Consider the following 21,295-nt stretch of genomic DNA (forward strand, 5'->3'; position numbering starts at 1 on the left):
GCAGACACAAGGACACTTCTGGGCATCAGTTGCCTCAGTTCAAGGTTCAACCTTTTCGTTTAAACTGCCAACAATGGTGACTTTTTTGGCAAACCTCATCAGAGCTTGCCTGCCATACCCTTAGTGTTGTCACTGACACTGTAAAGCATGATTAGAGAAAAGGAAATGTTCCTCCTGCCTGAAGAGGTTCATATTGCATAAGCTACCTCTTCAGAGGAACCTCAGTTGTTTAGGAAAACAGCTGCCACAAGCTAATACTTAAAATTAGTTGTTCATAGGCTTAAGGAGAAAGAAGGATTTTTCCTCCTATATTTAAAAAGCTTTGTAATTAGCACGTGTAAGATATGAGGAGGCAGCTGAGTCATTTGTTAACAAAAGCACATGATAATGTCCTTTAATAGTGGAGTCCCACTGCATCCAGAGCTCACACAAGCTAGGGCTAATAATCTGCTTCCCTGCAGGGCTCCTATGACCAACTCATTTGGAAAGAGGGAAAAAAGCCACCTTACTGGAGTGAAATATCCATACCATAACACACACACATTCTTCTAGGTCCTTTTCCTTTCTTTCCTGCCAGAGCTAGGCTTCTGATACTAAAATTGGTGGAAAGATAACACTACTAAAATACTATTTTGTAGTTTAGCAAATTTGTCTGTCTACAAATCTGGAAGATTTTTTCTGCTCCTTTTTCACCCATTGGTGAATCTATGTTTTTTTCTGAATGATATCCCTCCACTACCTTTTTCTGTAAGAGCCAATCATAATGCTCTTGCCCCCAGGCCCTTCCAACACATGGGTCCAGAATTCTCAAGATTTTCCCTTGGTGACCATGTCTAGACAGAAGGATTTAAGAGCATTTCCCAGCTTGCAAGCTCAGGTGCCATCTCTGGTCACATCACAGAGGCACAGCAGTTTGTACTGGGGGCAGGCATTGTCCCTCTGTGCGTCACTCCAAGGGAGAGGTGGCTGGAGGCTCAGATCAAGTTGACTGACAGGATCACTTAAATAAATTGAAAATCTTCTCTCCCAGCAGCTCAATATTCTCAATCGCGCAGTGCATTACCAAGTAATCATCATCACCACAGGATTAGAGATGCATTTATGTTACATTACAAAGTCTATATTAATAACCAAGTATAAATCAACTCACAAAACTCCAATCTCACAGCACAGACTACAGCATCTGGCAAAGCACAGGATCCCATGGGAGCCCTGACCAGAGCTCAGAAATACATTGAGATGACCAGACTTTACTGATGGTATAATGCCATCAGTTCCTGACAGATTTTTAATTCTTTAATTTAAACAGAATGATGCCCTTTTATGCTTTACTCACACTCCAGTCAATAACCAAAAAAAAGGTAATTTATTTTTTCTGCCACATGGGCTGTTTATCAGAATACTGTGCTATGTTAAAAACAATACAATCTCAGAGACTTTTAAGAGCAGAGAAGAAGAAACAGTAAGAATTGGGTGAGGAAAAAAGGCAAAATTTCAGCTGATACTTGAAATCTGATGGAGGGTTTATGTGGAATTTTTAAAAAACAAGGGAAATCATTTTAAATTGGGCCCTGAACTACATGAGGACATCCTGAAATCATGAGAGGATGAGGCAGTCACTTGTCTCATTTGAAGTAGATTAGAAAAGACTCTGTGCTCTGAAGTATGGGTATGCATGGTGGTGGTACAGAAAGAAAAGAAGTGCTCACAACCTGAAACTGGTAGAATGATTTCAGTAGAAATGGAAACAAGACAGGTGAGAAACACAACAGGTCACAGTTAATAAATAATGTATGTAAGTAACACAAAGCCAGAAAACGTAGTCTGATTTTGTCCAGAGAAAATATTATTTTAATAAACTTTAGTTCATCTGGTTGACCACTGGATTTCAGCAGTCTAACTACCGAGTTTTTACAAAACAACAAAAAAGAAATTTACAGCTTCATCTCCAAAAATGATTGCAATCATTAGGACATATGATCAATTGATGTCTTTTGCCTCTGCTTAGCTGTGACCTTTTGCTATTGTGGGGCTCTTACCTGTGGCTTAGAAACCAATTTCCTACTAGCTCATTTCATGTCTAATACGTGTACTGAGTAGGTGTTAATCATAGCTGGAAAGGCAAAGAGTTTAAATTCTTACAAAATAGCCTCTGTGATCACAGTCAGTCAGGAATTTCTGCAGTACAAGCTCAAGAGAGCTCAAATCCCTTATCTACTCATTCAGTAAAGAGTGAACAGAGCCTAGAGGTATTAAAAATGGATGGTATGGATATGATCTGAGTGGACTGAGTTTAATGATGTTATTATACTATATGCTGTCTTGAGAGCTGATGATTTTAAATTGCAGTGAAGCCCAAATTCCTTTGTTTTTCACACAGAGTGCTGGGCACCAACTCCCTAGCAAAGCAGGATTCAAGAACAGAGAGGAAGGAAGAAGGGGGAAAGGAGACCTGTAAGAAGGGAGTTGCTCTTGAGATCTGCTCCTGCAGATAACAAGGATACAACTGACTTGAACTATTTGGCACTACAAACTCGACCCATGGCTTGATCTTATCTCCCAAGGCTAGTGTAAAAGCAACCTCCTAGTGACCTTGGACAGGACAACATACAATTATAATACTTTTATTCAAGCAGTAGTGTGATAGCTGTATTAGTTAATGATACATTATTCTCCATTGACATAAAAATTATTTATGACCAACTGATATAATTTTGTTTAGCTTCATTTCAGCAAAGGACAATCATGGCTTGCTCAAACTTTGATAAATAACACCAGCTATCAGAAGAGGAAAGTTAACTTCAGTGTATTTTTCCATGGCACAGTATGTATACTGAAAGAGGGGAAAAGGAAACATAGGAAAGGTTTACTTCATTGATCTGTGTTTAATACTGTATGCTTAGGATGGTTTTGAGCAAGACAGGTAAGGTACAAGGATCTGCAGGTTGAGGTACAAGGATCTGCAAGGAGCAGAGGAAACACTGCAGGGAAAACTTAGTGCTTCAGCTGTATCACCAAAGTTTTCAGTACCACCAAATCAGAAGGGTAAATTCTAGAGAAATGGCTTTGTATTGGAAAATAGACTTGACTGGGCTTTTGGCTTCTTAACTACAAAAGAAGTCAGCAAATTTTGTTCTAAAGACTTCTTAAAATATTATTTCGCTCATGTAGATTTTGTACATAGCCAGTACAAATACTGAGATTTTGAGGTTCTTCTTCTGTATTTACACAGTTTTTCATCACTCCTCATGCAAAAGACCAAATGAAACAATCAAAACCATAAACAAAGAAAACCAACTACAGCAACAGCAAAAAAGCTCATGCTATTGGATTTGCTGTGGATTCAGCTGAAGAAAAATATGAAGTAAAAAGAAAAATTAGTCTGCATCTGAAAATCTAGCACTTTGAAAGAACGTGATCTATTGTTCATTCTGCTTTTTCACAGCACACAACAAGCACATTCTCTTGTACTGCATGCAAATCACATTCTCAAAAGAAATGCAGGCTCATAAAAATCCAGTTACAGGAAAATACATTTTGGGAAAATAAAGTCCTATGGTCTAAAAAGAAAGTAGAACAGTTCTCAGTATTCATCCTTTAAAAGTGAAGAAAAAAAAAAAAAAGACAAACCATAGTAGTATATGACCTTCACACATTTATTATTGGAAAAATAGAGATATATTTAGCCTGGCTGAGTTCTTCTATCTAAGTGGCCAGTATAAATTATTTATGGAACTTTTAGCTTTGAAATTAGTAAAGTACAGGATGGTTGGTACCTCAACATGTTTATTCTGTAGTCTCTCCCTCTGGAAGACAAAGTGGCACTCAGTGCACACAGGGATCAGAGGGGCCAAGAGGGAAGAATACCTCCCACTGCTGTTTGAGCATAAATGTGATTCACAGTGAGCTTACATGGCAACAACTGATGTCAAAAAAGTGGGATGCCCCTTCCTTGCTAGTACAATGTCTCAGAAAAATGAGATACACAGTCTTTACTGGGCATCCTTTAGCTATATTTAGCTGTTCATTTCACTAAGAAGAAAGTAATGAAAATGAATCAGCACAAGGAGTGTACTGGGAATAAGACAAAGCAGAATTTTGCAGGGCCACATATATATGCAATATTGATGTGTCTTGATGTGTCAAGAAGAACATAATACTGCTTAGCAGGGATTCCACTCACCCAGTGGGAAAAAGCAGTTAGACCCTGAAAGAAATAAGCATGTACAGGTTAAAAAGTCACTTTAATCATTGGTACCGTGTAAAACTAACATATTCAGATTCTGTCAGCTGTCCAGCTTTTCTCGTGCAGGATGGCTCTGTGATGCTATAGTATGCATGAAAATGGGGAGGGGGAATCATTCTTCATACTCTGGGTGAAATATGAAGACAGGAAACATGGACTGGACTTATATCAGGCCAGACAAGCTGTGTGCATAAAGTCACTAAACAAATTTGCATCTAGCCTAAGCTTGAGTAAATCTATTTGTTGCTATTTTTAGATTTAAATGTTGCTTGTTACTGTTTCCCCTCCAATCTTCCTCCCCCCAAACACAACCTACCCCTTCTGTCTGTTAACAGACAGCTGGTGTGACGCAAAAATTTAAATCTCATGGGTTTGTGCCAGAACCTTTCCTGACTCTGGGTTACAATCTAAAACACTTGGATTATTGTTGAACAAGCCTAAACACCGGGAGAAAAAAATTCTACATAAAGATGCAGTGCTCTCTTTCCAAAAGAAGGTTCACTTCCCCATCCCCACCTTTAAACTTTCAGCACCATGGTAGACTTTGAAAATTATTCAAGCCTTTTAGCAACACTACTTTGTGTAGCACCTCAGGACTGCTGCTGTCCTAATAATGCTTCTTCACTAGCAGGCCAGATATTAAATGTCACTCTTAGGAAAATGCAACTTTTAAACTTCTCATGGAGAGCCAATGCTCTTTTTCTAGGCTTCCTAGGACTCTACATGTCTTCAGGAACAGGCATTACAGAGGAAAATAATGTGAACGATGATGGGTTTCTGGGATAGCTAGTGAAAGTATGTTTTCAGAAGAGGAGGGTTTCACAGAGGCTCCTATCTTCAAAATTAATGGTTGCAGCAGGGTTCATCATGTTTTGAAGGACATCTGCTTCTCTGTTCTTAAATAAGTAAGTCCTGTCTCTTCCACATACCAGGTGCCATGGTTGAGACAACCAATCTAGCTCTTAAAAGTTTGGCTGCTGTAAGGGAGGAGTCAAGTTCCCTGCCTCTGGCCCAGAAGAGGAGTAGATAAGATTTACTTTATTTCATAAGGTAAATAGGTTTTTCAAAATGAAATTTGACATTTCATAGAATGTGAGGCTAGGTAGGACCATTATGATAATTTACTTTCAGTTTTTCAGCAAATTTACATAACTCAGGAATTTCATTCTTCTCTATTTGCAAGATATTCACTGCAGTAGAGCTAATTAGAAACAAATCTTTCAAAGATCATAGAGCATTTACGCAAAAGCCTTTCTCAGAAGAGCACTTCAAGACTCTCTCTGTATAATATGAACTACCTCTACACATCCAGTCAAACTGCATCCAACTCTATAGGCTCTCTGCACATATAAAACCAGTGTAATGAAAGAAAGGAAAAATAACTGCCCAGACAGCATTAATGGGAACACATGGGAGGAAGAATTTTGACGAATACTACAGCAAAAATGTGGCCAAGGTACCAAATAAGTTCCCCCTTCCTCTAACCAAACAAAGCAATGGCTTCCTAAGGAAGAGACCTTCATTCTTCTGAACAAACACATGCTTAGAAGCTAACACAGAAGCAGTATTTTGGGCAGCAGTTGCAACCAGCAGTGTTCTTGCAGAAACCAGGCTTCCCTTCAAGGCCTTCACTAAAATCTGAGAGACGCAAAAAATGCTACAGATGGGTCACATTTTCAAATGCCCCTAAAAGCAGTCCTTGTCCCTGTGATTTTCAGCAGAACTCAAACTCCTAAATGACTTGCATATATGTTGGGCTGTGAACTATTTCAGTCTGGAAGTAAATAAATCAATTGTTTACATGTAAGAATCTGAAGAACTCACTGGACTATCTCTTTTCCCACCAACACTCTTTTCTTAATTTCTATTTTTAAAATGCTCTACCTAGTTGTCCTCTCCAACCTTTTGAGTCAATATGCTCTTTTGTAGATGATCTCCCAATTCTCCCTTCCCAGTCTCAATTCCTAGTTTCCTCTCCTTTTACTTTTCAAGCAAAGCTGAAGAAGGAGACTTCTTCCATCTGGCTATAACTGTCTCTGCTGCATCAATATATGTAGAGAAGTATATGTAAATTGTGCATTCAGACTCATTGCTTAACAGACACCAGTAACTGCTTATTACTGGTGAATCCCTGAAAACCAGCTGCTCCACAAGAGGCATGGGAGGAAGTGTGACCTGAGCATCATTTACAGCAACCATCTGAACTGCTCAGCCTTGTAAGGATGCTCTACTTCTGCTCCTTGTCCCTGCCTGCCACATCCATAGCTCAAGGGCATTGTATAGCCTTAGCTGTTAAAAATTGCATAGATCTTACGTCCAGCTCGTGCCAGTCTTGGTGTTGAAATGAGCTTTGTATCAAGCTAGGATTCATGCTACAGAAGGATGTTGTGAAACTTTCTGTCCTGGCTAGGAGTTTTGTGCATGAACAGTATCTATTAGTATAAGAAATCACTCCTTAAGTGATGACACCGCTATTGCCACATGATCCAAATGACACAAATAGCCATTCAGTATGTTTGTACCTACATTGTTTTCATACATTTCTATATGCATCTTAATAACTAAACTGTCTCCAACATCTCTCTTGACAAGAAAGATCATGACAATCTTTTCCTGCTGCATACCTAAGCTCACGTGAACTCCTGCATCCCACGTAACTGAGTGACAGGTATAGAAGTCCTCCCAAAAAAGGTAGGTCAGACTGCTGTGACATGAATTGGAATTCTTGGCAGAGACACAGCCTTTCCAATCTCTCCTTGACAGCCATACAGATTCATGTCTCTCCAAGAACTCTACACCCACCTTGGCCAGAAAAATTCACAAGTCTCTAATATCCACCTTACCAATTGTTTCGAGGAATCCTGACTTCACTGAAGTCAATTGGTTGAGTTAATTACAACGAGTTTTACCAGAGTTTGAATTGCATTCTTGATCTATTGCAAAATTTTAGTTCTGGTTTCTTTGTATTTATAATCAGCTTCAAATTTAATCTGCTTTTCAAATATCCAAGGCAGTTCCAAATAAATTTTGGCAAACGTTTGTGTCTGCAGGACAAAGGATTGCTGTTTATGTACAATTCTGATTTAAGCACAACTCTGGGTTGAAAACCGTCACATCACAGAGCTAAACTTTTCTTAAGCTACCAATTACTTAGAAAACCTAGTTTTATCAAAGAAAACAAAGAAAAAACAAATTTAAAAACCAAACAAACAAAAAACCAACAACAACCAGAAAACCCCCAAAACAAGAACAGCAACAAAAAACAACACCACCAACGCCACACCAAAAATCAGGAACTGCATTCTAATTTTACCCCTGAAAACACATTGGTATCAATGTTTTTTAGTCCAGCACAGTTCAGGAGATCAGAAACAGCCTTATGAATCCTTATGAAACCTTATGAAACAAGCCCTTCTAGAAAAGCTCTGGTCTATCCAAATTCCCAGTATTTTGAGGGCAAATTGCATTTGTGAAGGTTTCACTGTTTCTGTAGTATTTACTGAGTCTGCCCTAATAGGTGAACCTTAAGCTTTCCTCATCTACCAGTCAGGATCAGAGTCAGACCTTTTCTAGGATTTTGAAGAGGCTGAAGTGACTTTTGAGGAAACAAGAAAAAAGGACTGGAACTGGAAAATTTTGTGTGAATTGCAGGAAGAAACAGAAACACATCAAGTAAAAATCCTTTCAAGGTCTTAGTTGGATTTAATACAGTGTTTGAGTCCACCAAAAACTGTCAGATTAGGAGAGGACCTCTCCTCACAGCTTTTAAAACACATGGAGAGGATTTTTCAGTGATGTCTTCCATCAGGTTTTGCTTCTTTCTATATGGACTCCTATCCTACCAAGACAGTTTTAAAAAAGAATTCCGGATATAGACTCTTAATTTCACTTTGACTTAAGGTTTAAATTAATCTTCATAAACATAACTTTCTTCATTTGTTGCAGGACTGCAAGCTTTATAGGAGTGATACTTGCAAAGCACTGAATTTAATATTACAAAGGGAGACCCCTTCTTCTATGACAGATTGTGGTGGGTTTATGACTTTTTGAGCTTGAAATTAATGTATTTCATTTGTACTATCCTCAGAAGAATAAAAGCTCTTTTATAATTATGGAAAATAATAAAGTGTGTATTATTGTTTGGTCAACATTTTACTATTTAACATGAACTCTTCCCTCTTTGGTTACCTACAGGACTCATATATCGACTTAAGATTCAAAAGAAAGTCAGCTTGTGGAACAAAGTAACAGAAGAACTGTGGCAAAATGTGTCAGTCTACTGAATAAATACAATTACAAACACCAATGCTTTTTATTACATTTTTCTGAAGGTTCTGTTTTTCTACTTATTCAAATATATTCTTTCCTCTGCCCATTTGTCAAGCATGAGACTAGAAGCTGGCAACACTTCTCTTGTTCCCATTGCTCTTTCATGGACTATACCACAGGCAGTATAAAACAAGACTAACTTACATGTTAGCCTACTGATAAAATTAAGCCCTTCTTCACTCTACATGAAGAACAATATAATGGATCAACCAGACCCTGGCAAACTCTAAAACTAATCAAGACATCCATACTCACAGCTCACCCAAATCAGGAATCTCTAGGCTGCAAAGCTGCATCCAGCACATACCCAGCATCCACTTGCTGACAAATGAGACTTTCCTAATCCTTCTGTGAACTGTGACAACCATAATAAAAGTGAAACTTGGACCTAAGGTGTCTAGAGAAAGGTTTTTTAACATCGTTCTTTGACACATATTTCCTCTCTATGTCCATCAAGAAAGCCAATGAGAAAAAGGGTAGCAGCAGCTGCACTTAAATGTGATTGAAGGTAGCTCTGTTCTGCTCTCAGGCCAAACAGGACTTCAGTGGAAACCTAGAACCACAGGATCTTCAGAAGGACAGAAACCAAGACCAAAGAAAGCCTTTGGGACTCTGTCACCTCCAGAAACTAATTAGCTTTTTTTTTCACTTGAAAACTGATGTATTTATACACTTCCTAACAAAGTGGTCTTTTCTGCTGGACTTTTTAAAATCCTAATGTCTTCTGTGAGCTAAAATATTAAGAGACAAAAACTTGCCAAACCACTTTCAGTCATCTGCCAGCAGTCCTGGTGTCCTGGCTTTCATGTAGCATGGTATTAATTTCAGTAGCTGTTAAGAGTGCTGTTTGGATTTAGAATGAAAATGGCATTGAAAACACATTGACATTTTTGATTTTCCCCAAGTCATGTTTATCATAAGTCAAGGGTTTTTGTTTTTTTTCCCCTTGTCTCATGCTCTGGCAGTGAGGAAGTAGCAAAAGAAATTGGGAGGTGCATAGGTGGGACAGGTGACCCAAACTGGCCAAAGAGATGTTCCATACCATATGACATCATGCTCAGCATATAAAGTGAGGGAAAGGAGGAATGGGGGACATTTGGAGTAATGGCTTTTGTCTTCCCAAGCAGCCATTACATGTGATGGAGGCTGGTCTCCAGGAGATGTCTGAATACCTGCCTGCCTTTGGGAAGCAATTAATTGATTTCTTGTTTTGTTTTGCTTCTGTGACGTGGCTTTTTCTTTCCCTATTAAACTGTCTTTATCTCAACTCCCGAGTTTTCTAGCTTTTACCCCTCTAATTCTCTCCCTGATCCTGCTGGCGCACGGAGTAAGCAAGTGGCTGTGTGGTGCTCGAATGCTGGCTGGGATTAAACAAAACACCTGGTTTACCAGACAAGTCCCACTGACTGGAAATTAGTAAATGTACCATCCATCTACAAGAAGGGTCAGAAGGATGATCTGGGGAACTACAGGCCTGTCAAGCCTAATCTTGGTTCTGGACAAGGTTATGGAAGAGATTATCCTGAGTACCATTACACAGCACATGCAGTATTGTTCTTAAACAGTAAAAGCAAAAGATACTTGTACATGGCTTAACAACCACTACCTCACACTGCTGTGCTTATAGAGCAGCTGTGTTATCCTAACTAAACCACATTTTGCAACGATACAAAACAGAAAGAAGCAAACCCTTCCACTCCACTCCGAGACAAATTCAATACCTTGTCTGCCTTTTACAGCAATATATGACTCATGTTGCAACAGACACCCAGCTTCAGCCTCACAAAAGTCTGTCTTTCTACACTGTGCAAAAGACGTCCCTTTACCTTGAAAATACATTCCATGCCCAAACCCCTAGAGGCCAGCCATCCTGCAAAACAGAAAAATAACAGGAACATGGCAAAAAAAGCTCTCACCAGACCTGTTTCAGCAGAAAATTAAGGGCATCCAAAAAGACCTTCAATGCAACCTCTACTTTGTAGCCTTTGGGCTTCCATTCCCTTCAAACCAAGCAGGCTGAGAAGGGGTGAAAAATCACCTCTCCCCTGCCCCTAGAAAAGCCAGGTGATGAATATTGTTTAGTCCACAAAGTTTTTGTGAATAAACATACCAGCTGGCACTGGGGGTGGGAAGAGGAGAGGAAAGTACCAGAGCTGCCACAGGTGAAGTCCTACCAAGGAGATGTCCAACCCAATGCTGAGACCTCAGATTATTTAAATCATCACAGCCCTTGCCATTTAAGAAGAGACGCCAGGATCAAATTATCTTGGGTATCTGCCTGCTGCAGGCTACAACTCCTCAGGTAGCTTCAGCCAGCAGCATGCTCTCAGTACCTGTGTAACACTGTGCTGGTAGCACTGTTGTGCTTTGTAACTAATTCCAGTGAGATATGGCTGTCAATTTACTAGGGGCAGAGGAGAGAGGGATTTTCTCAAGTAGTATTTGTTCTCTCCAGGATGAAGCCTCTTATTTAAGCTTCAACTAAGAGGGTTGTGCACATCTGATTGTTCTTCTTACACATATAAGTATGCATAAAGACAGACAAGAAAAATCATAACACATTATGCCAAACCTCAGTTTGGTGTGTATGGATGCACTAAGCTTCCATTAGAAAACTGGGAATGCAAAATTTTCTTTTCTGTTTTCATCCAGTGATTAAGAATTCTGCAGAAAAAAACTCTCTCCTCTTTAGGCAATCTCAAAACTCGAAAGAGACATATTTGTTACATTACACTAATACACACTGATGACAAAGAGGGTTATACTGAAAAGCAGCGTGAATTTTAGTTATTACACATCTAGAATAAGTTTTACAGTTGTTCTAACTTTCTAATAGGTAGAAGAGACCCAAGCTTGTTGTATAATATACAGACACTGCTTTTTACTAACTGTAGGAGAGGTCCTGAACAAAATGCTGCTTATCTATGAACTCCAGGTAGAAAACAAATCAGCATGCTCCTAAGCTCTATATTAAACAGAAATTCAGGAAGTCCTAATAGAGGGTTTGTTTAGTGAGGGTCTTCAATTAGGAAGGCTCACAAGACAGCTGTCATCTACTTTGATTAGGTTCCTTCACAAAACAGACTTCCTGGCATGATGCTTTGAAAGAAACACATGTTAATGCATCTCTCTTATATTGGTTTTAGTCCTACAGAAGTTTTGTCTATGCTTTGTAAAACATATCATAGCTGCTTACACAAAGTAACACCCAAAAGCAAGTCAAGTTTAACTTGGACCCATTTGTTTTTAACTATTGGCCTACTCTTCTTTTTTTTGCTTCTGCTGTTTCCAAACCTCTTTGGTCCCTTTCCCTCTACCTTTCCCTTGAAGGCTGAAATTTTAATAACTCTAACATGTGAGACTGAAGAAAAAATAGAAACATAAACAGTTCTGAGCACAGGAAGGGTTGTAGTTTAACACAGTAACACTCCTGTTTGCCATGGCCAAGAAATGATGGGCAAATGGCTGACAGAATTTTACATACTGAGAATATGAAAAAACACCAGATATTGTTTCTAAGAAAGCTAGGCAGACACTACAGCTTTTTCTTTTCTGCAGTGCCAAGTTCTTTAAGCACAGATACTTTTTTCTACTCAGGAGGCAGTATACAGGCATCTCATGGCAAATCAGGCTTAACATATAAATTAATAAGTACAATCAAATCAGTGGAAGATTAATCTGCTGCTATTACAAATGCTATTGGAAATAGCAGCTGTGTCTTCTCTGCCTATTTTGTCCTTATATATCATGTCAGTGCTAGAAATGGTGTACATTGCAGTGGGGAAAAAGTCTCTATGCTGCAGCTAAGGGTAAGATTACTGAAAACAGAGGATTCAATTCATTCAGGCTATAACAAAACTTTTCTAGAATAACACCTGAACTAATTCCAGTAACTGCTTATATCTTAAAATGCTTAATTAATGACATTTCTACATTTCCACTTGAAAATGTTCAATGTAAGAAGCAGTTTAATTTAAGGAAGTAAATGAATCTTTTGCTAAGATAAAGTCACTTAATTTTTGGAGAACAGGTGTGGAAACTGCTGGGAAATTTTGAAGGTACAGCAAGAAGAAAAAATAAAGTGCTACAATAATTTTGACAGTGGGAGGAAATTGGAGGAGATTAAAAGAAAAGTACTACTTACAAGCCTCGGAGACGAAGCCAGATTTTCTCTATTTGCTCTGGCTGTAGGTATTTCAGAGAGTTGTTCTCAAATTCTTCAATTTCCTTAGTCGGTGACTCCATAGCTGCAGGTTACCACTTTGGTTAAAGCTCTGCAAGGACAGCTGCTGCCTCCACACACACACACACACTCTCTCTCTACACCTTTAACGCTGGTGGGGAGCAGTGAACATTTCTGGCACACACTTCTCCCCCATCCCTGCAAAGGGAATTGTGTAGGCAGCCCTGGAGAGCTCAGGTGTACACGGGGGGCAGCTGTGCCAGCATGCCACCATCCTCGGGCTGAGCAAGAGGATCAAAGGCTCATCTCCAGATTGCAAAACCACGCAGATTTTTTTTTTCCCCTTTGTTTTTTGTTTCGTTTTGCTTTCACAATAAGCCAAGGATACAACCCATAATAGCAGCTGAGGGATCTTTATAAAGGGAGGAGGGGAGGAAAATCCCTTGCTGGCAAGTGAGCAGTGTGTGCAGGGGCTGCTGTGGGCAGTGAGCTGTGTGTGCAGGGTCCCCAAGGCTGCAGCTCTGCCTTTTACCCCGCTGCCTGTGGCTGTGCCAGGGGCAGCACACAGGCCCCTTTCGGTCTAGCCCCCACCAGGGCAGCCTTGCCCTCCCCTCCCTAGCCGTATTTTTTCCCCACTTACCAGCAGCGCTGCCGACAGGCTTGAAACCTGACAACTGAGGAAGAATTCATCCGTCAACATAGCCCAAGAACTGTTTCACTCTCTGCCTCCCTCTTTGCTTCCCTCTCTCCCATGTGCACGCATATCCACAGACACACGAGGGAGAACAGGCTATTGGAGAAAGACTGGCTATGATTAAAAACCCAAGCAGGGAAAAATCATTGACTAACAATAAAAGAAAAAGGGAAATAACAGAAAGTGAGCCACTCACTCCTGGCAAGCAGCTAGGTACTTCATTGCAGTCACTCTGCTCTCCTGAGACAGTGTCGCACAGCAGGGGCTGTAAGGCTTCAACAGGGACAAAATCCACTTTTAAAATAAACAAATCAGTAAAGTGCCAATGCTTGAAAATGCTCAGAAGGGAAGTCAGCACACTGAAGAGAGATCAAGTCCAACACATTAGTCACAGATGTATCAGCGTCTTTGAATAAGAGGTTTGCACAGGGGAGGCTAAAACTTATTTTTGCAATAGGATGCCTGCCTCCAGTTTCCCTGGAGCATCCCCACACTGACCTCTGGGGACATGCCCACCTAGACGTGCCCCCCTACACCTGCAGGGTTCATGCTCTGAGCACAAGGAAGAGCAGGGATTTCTTTCATTGCACCAGCCCAATCAGTCATCTGTCAAACTCTGCCAAGATGTCTGCATGCTTCTCTTCAGTTAATGTTATTGACGTGATGCTTTCAGCCAAAGCCATCAGAGCAGAGGGAAAATAACTGTCAAAATATTGTCTCAGCCTTAACACATTTTGTTGCATATTGCAAAAGTTGTCTTTTGAGAAGCAGGGACTGCACCAAAAGAATTAGCACTTCAGACAGTCAGGTAGCCTGTGACTTGGAGAAGGTCACCTCTTCTTTGCAATAACATTCAACAGTATGTCTGTGGTGCTAGGTCCAAGGCAGGTCTCTGAAGTACTTGATGTTGCTTTTCAGAAAGCTCTTTGTATAATGAATGTTATCCTTCCCATTGCTAGGTGCCAAATTGTACCAGCCATCACTCTAAGTAGTTTCAATCCTTTCCTAGGAGTAGTTCTAAAGGAGTTACCCAGTTAGACTGCTGCTGCAATTGTGAACCATCTCTCTGCAGTTGAGTAAGATTCTCAAATACAACCAGAAAGCAGCTGAGTCAAGTTGGTACACATTCAAAGAAAAGAAATAACTTATGGGAGGTAAAAACATTAATGATTCTCTATGGGGTTCTCTTTTACCTTGTGGATTACAAAGGACAAGTCAGTATGTTTGCTCTAGGAACCTTTTTTGAACGATACAAAGAACTGCACAAGCAGTCATAGCAAGCCATTTTCTGACAAAAGTTTGGGGAATATTATCTTCTTACCTTCCTGCTGTAGTGATAACAGAACACAGTGCTATTCTTCACTGCTTGTGCTACTTTCCATTACACTGATGCCCACCATTACAGTTAGAGCACGTTACACATATCACCAAGCCTTTTGGTGGTGAGTAGAGTAGCTACAAAATATGTTGTCTCTTTTTCACACATTTTATTTTAAGGTACAGAGGAAGTAACAGGGGGAAATGGGAATGCAGAATATTGGTAGCACTAAGCTTGAGCTCACGTTTGGGATTCCCTTTCTTATTTAAGTCCTGGTGGTCTGATTTTGTGATTTTTTGAAATAGCAAATACCAACACAGTGACTGTAAAATATTATGAACTTGTGCCATAAGTATCTGACAAGAATACATACCATATTGCTTGCCTTGTCCTTAAACTTACTGTTCACCTCATGGTGAGAGAGTAACTTCCAAGAAGACAAAGTTTACAGGCCAAGTAAGCAGCATTCTCAGTTCTCACATTCATTGCTGCATTGAGGACACAAGTTGTAGGCAACCAAATGGCACCATTTGGTTTCACTCCATTTAAAGAGCATGACTATCATGACTATCCATTTGATGGATACAAGCACTAAGCCACCTCCTGGTGGATTAGCCATGTCTTTAAAGCAGAAGGGTGCTCAGATGAGCAAAAGTCCACCTGCCTGTCAGAAGCATCTTTTGTTCAGCCCTATGCAGGTGATGACCAAGCTGGTAGGGCAGACAGCACTATGTATGTACCCCTGCAAGCCCCTATGGCTGAAGCAACACTGCACAAATTTTATCCCTGGAATCACAAAATCACAAAATATTCTGAATTGGAAGGGATCCACAAGGATCACTGAGTCAAACTCTGAAGAGAATGGCCCATATGGGGATCAAACCCACAACCTTGGCACTAGAAGTCCCATGCTCTAACCAATTGAACTAATCCTAGTAATTTTTTGTATCCAAGAACTTCCCCAACCTATCTCTTAGGAGTTTCAGGAGGGGTCCAAGACACCGCTGTTGCCTTCAAACAGGTCTAGCTTGAATCAGAAGATGGATTTCCCTCTGCTGCTCTGTTACCTGGCATGAGGTCCAGCACAGGATGACTCCTTCCTGAGGTCTGGAAGCAGCCTTCTTGCCTCCTCTGCTTGCCTGTAGAAGAAGAGCTGGGATAGCCAGCTCAGACAACTCAGACACTCTCTTCCTAGGTCACTAGGTCAGCACTGTCAGTGACAGCAAGGGATGAAGAGCAATGGGAATGGAGAGATGGAGGTCTCAGGCAGGCCAATTATACCCTGCACTGATTGTCTCCTTTATCACACCACAAAGATTTGGGCAAATGGAGGCTTCATCCTCTTTTCCTCCACTTTCTCAGCTGAGGACAGTAGTGGCATCCACGTTAAAAACCTTTAGATTGAGCCCTATGCAGGAAGGTTCTTAATTACAAGTATTTCTTCCAGTTCTGAAGGACTGAAGATGTAGGAGGATGCTGACACACAGCAGAGAGGTAGTAAAAGGGAACTGAGAAGAGTTGAATCCACACTGTGCCTCCATGAGGACAGGCATCACTGTAAAACAGTCACCGTACCAGGGAGTGCAGGAGTAGGTTTGCCTTTCTCAGGATGGTGGGACAAGTATTTCATGCATAGTCCAAGGAGAAGTCAGAGCCACCTCTGACATACGTGACTGCAAATTAGACTCTGTCCTCATGGTAAACTTCTCAGCAGCAAACTTCCTTAAAGACACCTACAGCTCCTTTTTTTACATTTTTTAAACAAAGACTAGAAAAACAGTGAGAAAGTTCAGAGACCTCCTTACTTTCACTAGAGCTAAGTATGTATCACAGTAACATTCAAAAGGCCCAATGAAATGCATCCAAAAATGCTTCCAGGACAGAAATAGCACTTCAGTGAGCATGAGCAAACTGAAGCATTAATTTCAGACAGCAAGTTATCAAAAGTCCTTGCTGGACTGCAACAAAAAGAGAGAGGCTACCCCATGCCGAAGGGATAGCATGAGATATTGGAAGTGTATTGACATGTTGTCTATTGCAATTCCTACATATTGCCTGTGTGAACATTGAAACGAGTTCTATAATTAGTACAACTACAATGTATTCCTATATCTGTCCATGTATAAATAATCCAGAATATATTTTATTCTCTTACCACTAATGCCTGAAACCAAAACTGCAGCAGAGTATTTGTCTCTTTTTTCTTTATTGTAAATCTGAGTTGGATCCCTGAACTTCAATTATGCCAGTGTGATGAGTCAGCCAGGAATATATTTCAAAATGTTTTGCTAATTCTATATCCAAACAGTTGTAAAACACTGACATGTCTTCTAATTCTGCTAATGCCAAAATAAACTAGGCAGATTTTGCCCAGTCTTTATCCTAGCAGGAAATAGCTTCTTGTTCCTTTTCAGTTAAAAACAACTTTTTGTTTGTTTTGTTTGGAAGGGAATTAGGAGGAGGGAGAGATGTTCAGCTATGTTATTGAATTGCATTGGCCCTATTCATTTTTCATGTTGAGGTATAAGAGAGTGATAGGAGATATTTAGACAGTTCCACTTTTTAGTTTTATTAAATTAGATCTAGGACTTAAACAGTGGTCTCTAAGTGAAATTTCATCTCTTTTTCTGCCCAAGGTTAGACTTTAGGGTTTGATGGCAACTGATTCACACCATAGCCACACAGCCATTAACACCACCACAAGTCAGAGCTGGAAGAAAAGGCTATGAGGGCTAAAGATAGCCAAGGAGCAGCAGCTGAAGAGACTATTGTCTTTAATTATAAGTACTTTCCAGTTTCCACAGGGCTGAGGAATTGTGATTTCTGCTACTCTAAGTAATTATGGATAGTTTTATGTCCAGAAGTAGCACAGACACAGCTGACCCAGAGAATGCCACACTTTCAAAAAGTTTCAAAAACAGTGAATTAGGTATATATAAATACATAAGTATTGATGTACCAGAAGATAAGACACTAAGAATACTGCAGCATTCCCTGCATCCTAATAATGTGTTAGCCTCAGATTGCCACCAGGACTAGGAACACTGTGGAGAATTTCAAGAAGCAGTATTAGATAAAGAGAAATTTTAGCTTTCTATCTAAGAAATTAAACCCCCCAAAATTACAAAATTAACAGTAAATTAATCAGTGCCAAAAAAAGGCACTGATTAATTTGGTGGAAAGGTGCTGTTCACTTAAACTTCTATTGAGTCAAGTCAATCAGGCTGACAGTGTTGATTAAAAGCTCTGCTGACTGGCAAGAAGTTTTCTGTCAATGCTATTAAAAATATTATCAGCAAGACAAAAGCACACCTCTTTTGTGGTCTGTCCCTTTTGACTCGGAGTTGCTGTTTTCTTTGAGGGCAGATTTAAGAAAACATGCAGAAACCTTCTTCAACTTAGGAAGCTTACCAAAATGAAAAATTTTCCACACAGATGATATCTGCAGTAATTGCTTAAGCCATGGCATTGGGATAGCAACAAAAAAATTCCTATTGTACTCACTCAGAGTACTGCAACTTTGACAAAAATACCATCACTCTTGAAGGGCAATTTTGAAAATCTATTTTTCTTTAATGACCTCCACAGCACTAGAATTACTATATATGGCAGTTTAAGGAAAAGGCATGAATGAGGAGTGATGTTTAAAGGAAGAGGAGCTTTATAAAATGCTTTGCAAAAAAAAGGAGGAGAGCTTGAAAACTCAGCTATGAAAGGTCTGTGCAAAAGAGGTTAGATGTGAGTAGTAATCCAAGCAACTAATTATTCAAAAGAAATACCGAATTAAAGGAATAAACAAGACTAGTTTTCTAGTTTTTCCCTTTTCACTAAGATCCAATGAAGTCAAAGTAGAAAATTCTGAGGACCTGAAGACTGTATACAACTTTCTCACAGTTTCCTGCCCCAAGTCATCCTTCACATCTTCAAAGGGATTGAATAAATAGTAAAGTTTATTGAAAACAAGCATGAAGCTGCCTCAAAGGGTTTTTAAATAGCTACTTATATATTTGAGAGATGGAAATGGGAGGGGTTTCACTTGTCTGTCTCTCATACACAAGCCACATTATATTACACAGGCCAATACTGCCCCCTGTACTATGAAAATGTTATATTTAATGTCTACATTTAGCTCTTATTAGAGTTAAGACAGAAATTATACATCATATATTATCCTTTGCAGAGTTAGGAAACAAATCTATCATGGAATATCTGAGTGTGTGTGTATATATATATATATACATATATAAAACTGAATTTTATCAACTTAAAAGGGTATGGGAGTCATTTATAAACCAAACCTTAAATTTCCACCCCCCTGTTGTTTTCTTTTTAAAATCCGCCAAGTTGCTGTACAAAGAGAAGGTTCCCCAGCTGCCATTTTGCACTACCACTGCTTTTTGAGACTAGGGAGCCCAAATGCTATTCCTTCCCTTCTTTTCTGCTGTCTCCTGGGGGAGATAGGTGGCCACCTCTGATTGCTCCACTTGCCTTTGTTGACAGACATAGCCAAGTCAGGGTTATTTAAATAACCATCTCTGGCAGACTGCAGACCAAGTAACACATGTTAGTTTCAGGACCTTATGTAAATTCCTTTCTACCCCAAAATCCCCAATTAAATTAACATGTCCTTTGTTTTTCTATGAATAACATGCATTGGACAGGAGTGGAAGTGGAAGCAGAAAGTAGAAGCAAAATACAAAACCACACTGCAAAATGCAAGACCATATTGTTCCGAAACCAGAGAGCCCAGAACACCATCATCAGAGAAATGCAGGTATCTACGATGTACAAGGTTCTTTTACTAAAGTGATACACAAAATAGAAGATAGCAATTTTCCAGCAGTGTGTCAGAGCTCAGAGGAAAGTATGAGAGAAAGTAAATTAAAAAGCAACACGTATTTATAATATTGGATCATTGCTGATTAACCTGGTCTCTTTCTTCCTCAACCCACTTCCTATGATCACACAAATGTGGTAGATTTAGCACATCTGTTCATGAAGGCCTCAATTTCAATTTTTTTGGAAAAACAGGCAGTGGAATAGGGAGCTGCAATACAAGCAAGGACATGATTAAAAGTAAAATGAGGCTGTAGGATAAATTAGCTTTCACAGTACTCTTCATTGCCACAGCTGACCTGTCTTCCCTACTTGTGCTTGCTCATGAAAACCCTAAAGAATCAGCTGTTTCAACAGAGCAAAAGGAAGGCTAAAAACAATTGCAGTACTCTGTTAGTTATCAGAGGTAAATGCCAGGGGAAAAAACCAACAACAAACCTTACCTTTAGAGGAACAATTTGCCACAAGAGAAAAAGGAAATAAACAGACCTTGAGTACACCTTGGAAGATTTGTACAATAGCACTGAGTTTCTGGAAAAGTCTCCCAGCTGGCACAGCAGAAAAGAAAATTCCCACCTCACTTGGAGATGAAGGTTCCCCAAGCTAGAGAGGGGTTATATAGTCAGCAGGCTAGACCAGAAACCTGTGCCAAGACTTGTGCCCTGAAGATGTCAATGCCTCTGCAGAGAGATCTTGGATGGACACCCACAGGGGAGGACAATCAGCTTAGAGCAACACACCTCAGGGAGGGGAGAAAAGGTAACAGAAGTTTCTCCTCTGGGAGGAGAGGAAAAAAGTTAGTAAACAGTTATTCAGTACAAATGACTCTACTTCACAGAAGGTGCTGCTTCAAAGGCTTAAAAGGTATTCCTGAGAGACCACTCTTTTCTCAGCTCCAATGGCTGAGCTGCCTTGAACAGCTTAAGGGTTTTTGAACTTCTGCCCCTCTCATATGTTGTCTTCTGCTAGAAAGAGGAAAGGTCTGCCCTCAAAACCTGAGTGACCTTTTCCCTTTGATGAAAATAAGACTTTTGTGAGCCTGCAGGTAGTTTAAGCAATTTACTGTAATGGCATGTTCCCCATCCTCTTTTGCTGCAACTACTCTTCCTGCAATTATTGATTCTTACATTGCTTAAAGCCAGTAACATTTATTAAAAAATATAAAAATTACAGGAAAATGTCATAGCAAGAAAACACATATAAGGATGTAGCTGAGCAGACTCCAGACACTTTCCAAATAAAGAGGTTTGTCACACCAGGGAAACAGTATTCCAGAACAGTTTGAGGAAGGGTTGAAGTGGTCCTCTTCTATAGGCAAGAAACTGGCATCCACACTTCAGGACAAACAGGACGTAAGATTGAAAGGCAATTTATGCCCTCCATCCTGCTACTCTGAAACCAAATCCTCCTTGTCTTCTGGAAAAGTGGATGGTGTCTCCATTGACCAGAATGTTTCACAGGCATGTGCCCATTCAGATATAACATGCCTCTATAATTCAGAGAAATTACATGGGCTTTGTATTGCTATTCCCTCTTTTCATTATCATGTTGGACAGAAAAATATCCTAAAATAGACCAACTAACGTACTACAAAGAACACGAATACCTGTGAAATCCTGGACACTGCATACTACAACTACAGGAAAGATAAATAGCTTTCTTCACAGCAAGAGATTTACAGACTCCCTT

General features: G+C 39.9%; 1 protein-coding gene across 5 annotated transcripts in view; it reads right to left on the minus strand.

Annotated features, from left to right (window-relative positions):
- The window catches only part of PDE1C (phosphodiesterase 1C), a 288,097-nt gene that overhangs the window by 198,524 nt on the left and 68,278 nt on the right, over nucleotides 1-21,295 (minus strand). Inside the window, exon 1 of one of the 5 annotated variants that reach the window (XM_088167982.1) lies at nucleotides 12,720-13,215. The exons of the other annotated variants lie outside the window; for them this stretch is intronic. Within the exon in view, the coding sequence (XP_088024108.1) occupies nucleotides 12,720-12,820 (101 nt within the window). The 5' untranslated portion in view covers nucleotides 12,821-13,215. Of the gene's footprint in view, nucleotides 1-12,719; nucleotides 13,216-21,295 lie in introns of those variants that run through there. 5 annotated transcript variants of the gene reach the window in all.

Source organism: Sturnus vulgaris, chromosome 1, assembly GCF_052056855.1.
Source record: "Sturnus vulgaris isolate bStuVul1 chromosome 1, bStuVul1.hap1, whole genome shotgun sequence".
NCBI lineage: Eukaryota > Metazoa > Chordata > Aves > Passeriformes > Sturnidae > Sturnus > Sturnus vulgaris.